Source organism: Megalopta genalis, chromosome 14 (assembly GCF_051020955.1).
Source record: "Megalopta genalis isolate 19385.01 chromosome 14, iyMegGena1_principal, whole genome shotgun sequence".
Lineage (NCBI taxonomy): Eukaryota > Metazoa > Arthropoda > Insecta > Hymenoptera > Halictidae > Megalopta > Megalopta genalis.
The window spans coordinates 10,294,326-10,306,273 of record NC_135026.1 but is presented as its reverse complement, the minus strand read 5'-3'; the positions used below and the strand labels follow the sequence as shown (position 1 = coordinate 10,306,273).

The window sequence follows — 11,948 nt, the reverse complement described above, 5'->3', positions numbered from 1 at the left end:
TCACAGTGGACGCGCGAGCATGGTGCCAGACACAAATGAAGAATAAATAATAACGCGATGTATAACTTTCTTATTTTTCCATTATTTTTCAATGAGACTTTTTCCAATGCGATCGTGAGATTTTTCTCATTAAAATGAGACCAAACGCGATAACATTTCATTGATTTTTATTAAAAATATAAACATACTTTTTTCATATTAATATTAAGTTAAATATTTTAGGAAACCAGTGAAACGTCATCCTATCGAAATGATTGTCTGGTTTATAAATTTGCAACGAAATAACATGCGCTGTTTAATTGTATGAAAATGAAAATGACCTGTTTTAAATATATAGAACAAAATATATATATATATATAATAAATATATATTTATTATACTCGCGTAGCCGTATCATACTTAGTAGGTTAAATTAAATTAAATTAAATTAAATTAAATTAAATTAAATTAAATTAAATTAAATTAAATTAAATTAAATTAAATTGAATTGAATTGAATTGAATTGAATTGAATTGAATTGAATTGAATTGAATTGAATTGAATTGAATTGAATTGAATTGAATTGAATTGAATTGAATTGAATTGAATTGAATTGAATTGAATTGAATTGAATTGAATTGAATGGAATCGAATCGAATCGAATCGAATCGAATCGAATCGAATTGAATTGAATTGAATTGAATTGAATTGAATTGAATTGAATTGAATTAAATTTAACTCGTGTGACTTCCTCGCCTACTGCAACGGCTGCTTCAACTATATTGCCTAATTCGCAAATATCCGAATTTCATGAAAATTGGACGAAATTACAAAATTCACACTAACTTTGAAAGCAAGATAGCATCATGCGACAAACCTCAATGAATTGCACTGGCAAAAGCAGTTGCGGTCAGTTTCGAGCGGGGCGCGAAATAACGACGAAGGTGACGTCGTCTTCGATAAGTCGTGGTCAGAGAATTGTGGAGGGGAGTGGTAAGAGGTCCCCCAGAAGGGTTACTCTAATTCGTCCGTTTAGCTAATACAGCACACTACGACAGTAATCCTTGCCGATAAGTGACGTGCATGTAGAAGCCGAATGTACTATTGTCATGTCGTTCCGCGCGCGCGTGGTGCCTTTTTAAACACATAGAGTTTAATAATAGCACAATATTTAATAAAATTGAATAATAAATATAATAATAATAATATAAAATATAATTTAATAAAAACACATAGAGTATTTTCTAGAGTACAAGTTCCGTGATACATAGAAAAAAAGAAGCATGCTGTGCCGCCGACGACGATTCCTCTTTGCTGTCACTCTCCTCTCATACCTGTGCAGAGGTAATCGCGGCTTTATCTGTCACTCATCCGTCCGTGGCCCACGAAGCGTTCGGCGAGCAACCACGCCAGCATATAGTGATCTGGAGCCATACAACTCGAAAGCTACTTTGTATTGTAGATTATCTGTGTTAGACGACCGAGACAATCTTCATTGAGATTCCCTTACAGTGAACCTGGTTCCCGGATCTATGGATCTGGTATTCCGCTTCACCCGCTTGTGTTCCAGTTTCTTGAATCTCTGGAAAGCAGCCGGTTATGTGCACGCTTCTCCTAGTTTCGACGCTGAAAGTATCGCGGAAATGACGTGACTCGGATTTGATTTCATATGAGGTAGATCGAGATTTTGAGATTTTGAGATTTTGAGATTTCGAAAGTTTCGGATTTTGAGAGTTTGATATTTTGAGATCTTGTGATTTCGAGATTCTAAGATTCTGAGATTTTGAGATTTTGAGATTCTGAGATTTCGTGATTTCGAAAGTTTCGGATTTTGAGAGTTTGATATTTTGGGATCTTGTGATTTCGAGATTCTAAGATTCTGAGATTTTGAGATTTTGAGATTCTGAGATTTTGAGATTTCGAAAGTTTCGGATTTTGAGAGTTGACGTGACTCAGATTTTATTTCATATGAGATAGATCGAGATTTTGAGATTTTGAGATTTCGAGATTTTGAGATTTTGAGATTCTGAGATTTTGAGATTTCGAAAGTTTCGGATTTTGAGAGTTTGATATTTTGGGATCTTGTGATTTCGAGATTCTAAGATTCTGAGATTTCGAGATTTTGAGATTTTGAGATTCTGAGATTTTGAGATTTCGAAAGTTTCGGATTTTGAGAGTTGACGTGACTCAGATTTTATTTCATATGAGATAGATCGAGATTTTGAGATTTTGTGATTTCGAGATTTTGAGATTTTGAGATTCTGAGATTTTGAGATTTCGAAAGTTTCGGATTTTGAGAGTTTGATATTTTGGGATCTTGTGATTTCGAGATTCTAAGATTCTGAGATTTCGAGATTTTGAGATTTTGAGATTCTGAGATTTTGAGATTTCGAAAGTTTCGGATTTTGAGAGTTGACGTGACTCAGATTTTATTTCATATGAGATAGATCGAGATTTTGAGATTTTGAGATTGTAAGATTTCGAAAGTTTCAGAATTTGAGAGTTTGATATTTTGGGATCTTGAGATTTCGAGATTCTAAGATTCTGAGATTCTAGAATTTTAAGATTCTGAGATTTTGAGATTTCGAGATTTCGAAAGTTTCGGATTTTGAGAGTTTGATATTCTGGGATTTTGAGATTTCGAGATTCTAAGATTCTGAGATTGTGAGATTCTGGAATTTTAAGATTCTGAGACTTTGGGATTTCGAGATTTAAAAATTTGAGATTTTGAAATTCTGAGATTTTAAGATTTCGAGATTCTAAGATTCTGAGATTCTAAGATTCTGAGATTCTGGAATTTTAAGATTCTGAGATTCCGAGATTTTAAAATTTGAGATTTCGAAATTCTGAGATTCTGAGATTCTGAGCTTTCGAGATTTTATAATTTGAGATTTTGATCAGAATACTCGAATGTTAGTTCCAAATTTTGAGTAACATGCAGGCGATGTTGCATGTCTGTATTCGTCTAAACAACAATGTGCAAATTGAATATTATTTCCATTGCATTTCTCTAGTTTGTCTCATAAGACCATACATTCTTCCTCAACTTATGTTGGTTGGCCTCATCTTACCGCAGCTTCCTCGTATGATAATACGGTTTCCTGTAAATATTGCGTATGTATGGGCATGTGTCCCAGACTCGCATGAATTAGACAATTTTCTCTAATAATTTATGCGCAGGAATGCATACATTGGCTCGGGAAGGCACTTGCTCTATGTTTAAAATTATCTATTAGATGATCCGTAAAATGATTTTGGAAAATTTTCATACAATGCAAGCATTATTGGTTGCACTGTAATCACCTGCACTACAACAGACAGTCAGATCTGTGATGAAGATTTCATAGATAATTATCTATGATTATCTTTGGTAAATTATAATCTACCAAATAAGAATGTTCTTCATTTTTGAAAATCGAAAGAAAACTCCGTTCTCCCGTTAGGAAAGTCAACGAATTAAATATAGTAAAACGATACAAGAAACAGAAATTGTCTTGTTCCATTAATATCGGAATGATTAAGGGCGAGAGAAAGTACAACTGATTCGGAATGAAACCACGAGGTTTCTCTAGACTTTCCCCGTATCTTCATTCGTGAAATAAGAACGCTATTGGATTATCAATATTTAACGACCATAGTGAATTCCTTGTACGAGAGCAAAAAAAAATCATTGTTCGAAGCGTCTTCAGTTTTTATTTACATTGTTTCAAAATCAGTCGCTGCTAAAGATTCGATCTGTAATGAGCATAAACAATCATCGTCTCAGCCATATCTTATTTATTTGTTTCTTTATTGGGTTGGCAGCTAAGTAATTGCCGATTTGTTCAATGAAATAAAAAATTTTTTTTACTTGGAACGAAGTTTAATCTGCAATGTATTTTCCATTTTGTTCGACGACCTTTTGCCATCTCTCCGACAACTTGAAAATTCCACGCTCGTAGAAAGTCTGATCCTTTTCGGCCGAAAACCGAGTTAAGTGAGATTTTACAGCGTCGTCATCGTTAAAAGTTTTACCACGAAGGGAGTTGTCCAGGGATCGAAATAAGTGGTAATCCGATGGCGCGAGATCAGGGCTATATGGTGGGTGTAACATCAATTCCCAACCGATATCCATGAATTTTTGCCGAGTGGACAAAGACGTGTGCGGCCTAGCATTGTCCTGCTGGAAAATGACGCCTTTACGATTGACCAATTCTGGTCGCTTTTCCTTGACCGCTGCATTCAATTTGTCCAGTTGCTAACATTCACGGATAATAAAAAATAACATAATAATAATAATAATAATAATAATAATAATAATAATAATAATAATAATAATAATAATAATAATAATAATAATAATAATAATAATAATAATAATAATAATAATAATAATAATAATAATAATAATAATAATAATAATAATAATAATAATAATAATAATTTTATAATATAACATTCACGGATATCATAAAAATGGGAGTGAGAGACATCTATAACTGAAATCGGCAATTACTTAGTTGCCAACCCAATAATTTACTGGATGAATTGTGGCAATTGAATACGTTTAGTTATTATACCGAATAAGCTTTCTTTCACTTCTTTTCAGACTCAACAGCGACAATTGACGTTCGTATTATTAAAGAAGGCAGTAATTTTACGCTTGAATGCTTTGTCCAAGCGGACATTTTCTTCATTTATCCCACTAACAGAACGCATGTACGTAATGAAACCATAAGATAACGTTATCAATACAAAGTATTGAAAGTGATTGTAACATACGCTTCAATGACAGTCTGATTCAGTGTTTTCTTACACATCGCCCATCGAAATAAGCAAAACCCAAGACGAAAATGGCACCAACCACCAGGAGTTTTATCGAGCGCGTACAGTCTTTGGGGACACTGGCTGGTATGGTTGCTCGAGAAAACCCTTTCTGAACACCAGAGATAATTATTTCAACCCTGAGATCATCTGGACTTATATCTATGTTCAGTGTAAGTGTATTTGAGATTTCTATTAAATTGCAAAGGTTTGTACAAAAATTTCTCCAAATCTTGAAGTACTAACTATGACGAGTGCAGTCCGTTGAACTGAATCTGCAGCGATCTTTGTAACATCAGAACGGTGAGATTTAGGAGTTAAACTATCATGTTTCAGCTAAGACAGTTCGGTTCGTGGAACAAGCAAAGTCGCATATTTTAACGACAACTATTGGAGAAAACATCGACCTACCGTGTAGACCAACATCGCCGACAGCAATAGTCAAGCTTTCAAAGTACTACCGAGTAGGTATTTGTTTGTTCAACAAAATAATGAAGCTACAAAATGTTTGTAGCTTGAAATGGTGGGTTCCTGAGGTCATTCGAAGTAACTTTTTCCTTAGCGAAAATGCAACCCGCGGCTTCGTTTACGAGTTATTAACAAAAGAACATGGACCAATTGGAGAGCGAGTGCGGGGCGTCATCAGAGTTCGCCTCTCGTTGGCCAGTCTTTTTCGTTAATAACTCGTAAACAAAGCCTCGCAGAACATTTTCGCTAAGGAAAAAGTTGCTTCGAATGTCCCGAGGAACCCGCCACTTTCGGATTGCGAGACATTTTTGGGACACCCTGTATTTAATTCGAATTCTCTCCAACGATATCCCAAAATTATTGTACAAACGGGAAATGATGCGTTCCCGAGGTCATTTGAAGAAACTTTTTCCTTAGCGAAAATGTTCTGCGAGGCTTTGTTTACGAGATATTAACGAAAAAGCAGTGACGAATGGGAGGCGAGATTAGCTGACGCGAGGCAGCCGAGCCAATGAACGGAACCGGCTTGGAACGGAGCGGCTTCAACCGCTCGTTGGCTCGGCCGCCTAGCGCTAGTCGAGCCCGCCTCTCATTGGTCAACGTTTTTCGTTAATAACTCGTAAACAAAGCCTCGCAGAACATTTTCGCCAAGGAAAAAGTTTCTTCAAATGACCTCAGGAATCCCTCATTTCTCGCTTGCACTATAATTTTGGGATACCCTGTATATATCGAGTAGGACATATTTAATATGTTCATTCTTTTATTTTGTACATTTTTTAATCGAGAAATGTAATATGTCCTATTCGATAAATATAAATTTTGATAAATATAAATATAAATATAATAGATTCTGTATAAAGATAGGTTTCACGATTGATGTTATGTACAGTTAATATGCGAGAAGTCATTTAATAAAATAACCTTGTGCAGAATGGTAGCAATGAGATAGTCCCGCCATGTACTTTCGATCCAAAAATTGGATTCACACTGTACAAAGTCGACAAGTTTCAAAGTGGGCTGTATGTGTGCACCATTGCTCCCGATCAACAGGTCTCTTATAATGTAATTGTAACGGGTGAGTACATTAATTGAACGATGATCGTATCACAGTCTATCTATAGGAAACATTCTTCACAAGATTCCCATGCCGAAGACGCGTTTTAACCATTTTACAATCGTTTTCTTGTTTTCATCTTAGTAAAATTACGGGAGAAATACAATTAGTACATCATTAATTTGAGAAAGAAATATTAATAAAAATCATTGATAAAAAAAAGGCAACATTTTCCTCGCGATAAAAGTAAACGTATGTTTCTCACGAAGCTCAACAGACCTTTAACAACCAACGATCTTTTCATTTAGAGGAGTATACTCTGCCCAAACCAGTGATCAATGCTACATTGCTGCACGTAAGGAAGGGCGAATCTCTGTACCTGAAGTGTAGCGTTGTTCCGAGTGGCTTGAAACACTATAATATATTGTGGATTCTACAGCGACAAGTATCTATCTTCACACACAAGTTCCATTCGCGCCAATCGACACCCGTCCGTGTTGAATTCGACACAACAATTTGATATTTCAGAGCGACAGAACGACTACCTGGAGCGATAGTCGGTCTACTGAAAATAAAATCCTTGGGAATATGGCCTTACTGAAGGTCACAAACGTGACCTACAACGACGAAGGCATTTACGAGTGCAGTGTGAAGGAGGGGATATACGAGAGGAATACGCGGACGTATGTCCAAGTCCATGGTATGTACGATCATTACGTTTCGTGTGAAACGTGACCATAATAACAACAACAACAACAACAACAACAATAAAAAAAAAAATAATAATAATAATAATAATAATAACAATAATAATAATAATAATAATAACAATAGTAATAATAATAATAACGTAAATCTAGATAATAATATCTAGGGCTTCAAACAGGGCCCAAACTGTACAACTGTACAACTGTACAAAATGTCCCAAAATACCCGCCCACTCCTATTAACCCTTAAATGCATATTGTTGCCAATTGTCTACATTCCAGTTCCACTTAATTTTATTCAAAAACCTGACTATGTGCGTTTCCGAACACACGTCGGTAACAATAGACAATAGACCATGCGTGAAATAAAGGACTTGACATTACTTTTGGCGAGTAAGTTATATGTTTTTTGACATTTGAATGTGGTGGGTGATAATCTTCAATGTGTTACTTGGAGAGATATTTTCTTTTTTCGAGTTTCCTATAAAGCAGTGATTTATCTAATTGCTTTGTGTCACGACAAAAATCGCAAATTGCTTTGCTGCATTTCATTTATAAATAACGTGAAAATTCCTATACTAATAGATAATATAAATACATGACCACATTTGTTAATGGCTACAATAATTTTAGTAATAAACGCATATTGTTGCCAAAAGTATACATACAACTTTTTTTCAAAATGAATACTCAGTATTATTACCTAGATTTTTTTATTTATTATTTACGTAACCTATGTGACTACATTCCTATAAAAAACGATTTTTTAACATTCGAAACAAAAAATCATGCATTTAAGGGTTAACATGGTGGAGATTGATTTTTAATGAAAGCTAAAAAAACATTTGTTAACTAATTCGAGTACGCTCTATCGAATAGTGGTATTTACAATTTCCTGCAATGACAATAAATGGGATAATAAAGAGTAACCTTGACTTTTTTCGGTAAGAACGTGACTAAGAATGCTTTTACAATATAATTAAAGCACAGGCTTCACGCAACAACGTTATAAAAGTAGTAAGCGTTGAAATAAGTATTTACTTAAATAGTTTACTTTGTTATACAGGGGGTATCCCATAATTATGGTACTTTCGAAAAATGAGAGTATTTGAAGTAACTTTCTCCTCGGCGAAAATGCAAACCGCGGCTTCGTTTACGAGTTATCAACGAAGAACAGCAACCAATGAGAGGCGAGAAACAGCTGGCGCGTCGCGGCCGAGCGGCAGAACTTGTCTTCGTCCGCTGATTGGTCCTACCGCTTCGCGCCAGCCGAACTCGTCTCTCATTGGTCACTGTTTTTCGTTGATAACTCGTCAACGATGCCCCGGAGAAAATTTTTGCAAAGGAAAAGCTTACTTCAGATGACCTCAGGAGCCCCTCGCTTCCCGGAAGTAGCATAATTCTGGAACACCCTGTACAGTAATATGTCTCGTTGACTGCGCACCAACTATGCCGTTCGAAAGTTCGCGTAATAATTACCTGACGGACACCTTCCTGCGACCACGTTCTCTTTTGATGCCACAATATGCCTCAAAATATTTCAGATAACGGGGATTTCGGAGTCGTACTCACGAATAACACCGTGGCAGAGGGCGACGAATGTGTGTTGATCTGCGCTGCTTCGATTCGAAATTATCTGGACAACTTTAATTGGAGCATCGAAAGCGGTCCGATTGTACAATCTGGTAATTCGATTTCCGACATTCGCACTACGAGAGCGTTAGAAGATTTATTCTTCAATTTGGTTGGCCAGTAAGTTCGTGCGATTTTTGACGATGTTCATCTTCTCTCGAAGTCTAGTTCGCAATTAATAGTGAATAGTAATAGTAATAGTGAACGCGCAAACCTGTATTTTCAACTTCAAATTGTTAAGATCGATTTTGATTTTTACTATTAAATATTGTATCGAGGACTTCAGAGGGCGTTTACGATACATTATGTTTTTTTTTATTATAAGAAAGGGAGAAACGCAAGCCAAACGTGCAAGAAACTGCGTGACATGTACGGATCGGACACGATTAAAGAACGTGTACGAGATTTTTCTCTTGAAGATCACGCGCTGGCCAACCATAGGAGGAGTGAATAATGATCAACCGAAGAGTTTAATTGAATGTAACCCACGTTACACAACGCAGGACATTCCCCAGATCCTAAAAATATCAAAGTCAAGTTTAGAACGTCACTTCCATGGCTTCGTCAGCCGACTAGACGTTTGGGTTTCGCACCTGTTGACCAAGGCGAATCGCTTTATCCGCGTTTCAAGCTGTAAATGATCGTGGAATTACAGCGATAAACCACAACGAACGATAGCAAAACCAGACCTTCGACCGAAAAAAGTTGTGCTATCAATTTGGTGGGATTACAAAGGTGTTCATGGATATTTCATAAAAGGGGAATTATGAAGTTGCCTAAAAGAGACTGTTATGAAAAAAACATGGAGAATGTGTAATTGAATAAAGAAATTTCGTCGCGTACAAACAATCTCTCCTTATTTACGCGTCATAAAAATCCGCGCGAATTTATTGGCCAACCTAATACAATTAATTTTCAAAATCAATAAAGTTCAACGAGATATTGAACGAACCGAAAATAATACGCCTGAACCTGCAGACAGAATTTCTATCGATCGAGGAAGGACACAATTGGCGTACAGATCAATTTTGAAGATACAGAACGTGAAAATCGAGGACTCGCAGGAATATATTTGTACAGGGACGTCCACTGGTAATTTGACTCGGTCTACTGGATATCGTTTGGAAGTGAAGGGTAATTCGAAGTGCAAATTCCTAAGATGGTTGAATGTTGTATTGTTGGATAACATTGCTTTCGATTTTAGCCGCACGAGCGCCTCTCATCGTCGATACCAATTTGAATAAAAACGAGATAATCATCGATGTTACCACGCCAGGTCACAAGGCAGTAGGTTTTCACTGTTTCGCGGAGGGTATGCCTAAACCGAGCATTACTTGGTTTAAGGTAAGCGATTAGAATTTCCTACTGAGTTTCTAATCTGGTCACTATATTCCTGCTTATACAGGGAGACCCGAGGTTATTGTACAAACTTGAAATGTAAGGTTCCTGAGGTGATTTGAAGCAACTTTTTCCTTAGCGAAAATGTTCTGCGAGGCTTCGTTTACGAGTTATTAACGAAAACCATGGACCAATTGGAAAGCGTGCGTCGCCGGCGCTCCGCCCTCGCGGCCAATGCCGCGACGCGCCGGCCGTCTGACGCAGCGACAGTGATCGCGAGGGCGGGGCGTCAGCCGAGTCCACCTCTCATTGGCCAGTCTTTTTCATTAATAACTCGTAAACGAAGCCTCGTAGAACATTTTCGCTAAGGAAAAAGTTACTCGAAGTTACCTCAGAAATCTCTTATTTCCCGCTTGTACAATAATTGTTGGACACTCTGTATCTTATTTACTGTTCTATTGTTTCACCGTTTTTCTATGTTCGGAGATTTATTTTGGTGCAATGATTGAAAATTGACATACCTTTGGCAGGACGGTGCACAGCTGGCAGTTAGTAATGCAGTGTACAAGTTTTCGAAGAACTCTCAAAAGCTCGAACTAGAATATCCATTGGAAGTCGACAGCGGCGTGTACGTATGTCGAGCGGAGAATCGAATTGGAAAAGTGGAAGTTTCTCAGCGATTAACGATAAAGGGTTATTTATTTTCAAATTGAACGCCGTAGGTGCACGGGAACAAGGAATTTCACTTTATGCCCCTTTTAATCAACAGGTTTCGGAATTGGGAGTATCAGAACTGTAGGTCTGATCATTTCAATTGCCGTGTTAGCAGTGGTCGTTCTGATCCTGGTGATCTACTTCGCCAACATGTTTCGCCGTGAAAGGGTATCTTCGGTTTATGATATTACGCGGTGTTATTTGATGTCATAACAATTTCACCAATTTCTATGGTTTTTCAGATTAGCAGGCAACAATTAATGGAAGCCGGCCCTGTGCAATTTCAGAGGCAAGCTAACGAGAGTTTTAAACCAAACTTGTATGTGGATGACCCAGCTAATCTCGCCCGTCATTCGTAACAAATGGTAATTTCCCATAGAGTGTACTTATGTCTTTCAAATGGGAATCTAGTTCCGAATCTCTATTGTACAGAAACATTGGATGCTAAGTTTACTTCTATACTTTGTTTGCGCCTATTGCCACGTATCTCCTCTTCTCAAATTGTCTATTTTTGTGCGCAATCTGAGTCCGAATTAAGGAGAAATTACTGTATCCGTTTGAAATGACATCAAAATATGTAATTTCTCTCAACAACATGTAACATCGACAACATTTTGTACATTCGAGGAAATGCAAAATAATCTGTAAAAAAGAAAGATTAAAATTGCTATAAATAAATGAGAAAAGATTGTCTTCATTGGAATGCAGGCAATCGGATTATCGGATTCAGTTCTCTCGTTAATGAAATAACAACCAGAATCTTAGATGGATTTGTTTAGATTGTGAATTTGTAATATTTCGTAGTTATCTTTCTATATTTTTTATCCCCGTTTACGTTTCGATCAGAAAGAAGGGAATTGTATAATGTGAACTGGTTGCATTTCAATTCACTCTTCCGTCACTATATATTGTAGATGTTTATGTATCTTTCAGTTTCTGTATTTTAAATTACATTGATTAAGAATGTAGGTTCAAGATTGTCGACACAAGATTATAAATGCGAATTTAATGCGAACATATTTCGACACAGGAAAGAGCAGTGTTCAGAAAACGTTGGAACTAATATTGTCATGTTGAATGTTATATCGTAATTATATAATTATAGTCAAGTATTTCTAATCGTTATTGTTTTTATCGAGTTGAATCGTGTCAGTTAACGCATTAAAGCATCTCGTAAAGAGAGAACATATTTTATACCTTCTTTAATTAGATAAAAGTTTTAATTGAAAGTTCAAATAGTGAAAAGTATTAA

General features: G+C 36.4%; 1 protein-coding gene across 1 annotated transcript; it reads left to right on the top strand.

The window, feature by feature from the left end:
* The first annotated feature begins 1,043 nt into the window (after positions 1-1,043).
* On the top strand, positions 1,044-11,815 carry LOC117225699 (peroxidasin). The gene is made up of 13 exons (XM_033479414.2): positions 1,044-1,324; positions 4,569-4,678; positions 4,755-4,956; positions 5,120-5,247; positions 6,182-6,326; positions 6,614-6,750; positions 6,834-7,005; positions 8,557-8,697; positions 9,623-9,778; positions 9,849-9,988; positions 10,513-10,675; positions 10,752-10,864; positions 10,939-11,815. The coding sequence occupies exons 1-13, from the start codon at positions 1,264-1,266 to the stop codon at positions 11,053-11,055; spliced, it is 1,785 nt and encodes a 594-aa protein (XP_033335305.2). The 5' UTR covers positions 1,044-1,263; the 3' UTR covers positions 11,056-11,815.
* The last annotated feature ends 133 nt before the right edge of the window (positions 11,816-11,948 follow it).

What these genes read in the sequence shown, in the direction of transcription:
- LOC117225699 (XM_033479414.2), top strand. Translation starts at nt 1,264, where the DNA reads ATGCTGTGCCGCCGACGACGATTCCTCTTTGCTGTCACTCTCCTCTCA. An exon ending in CCTCTCATACCTGTGCAGAG is followed by an intron (nt 1,325 to 4,568) that starts GTAATCGCGGCT and finishes ACTTCTTTTCAG; the next exon opens with ACTCAACAGCGACAATTGAC. An exon ending in TTATAATGTAATTGTAACGG is followed by an intron (nt 6,327 to 6,613) that starts GTGAGTACATTA and finishes CTTTTCATTTAG; the next exon opens with AGGAGTATACTCTGCCCAAA.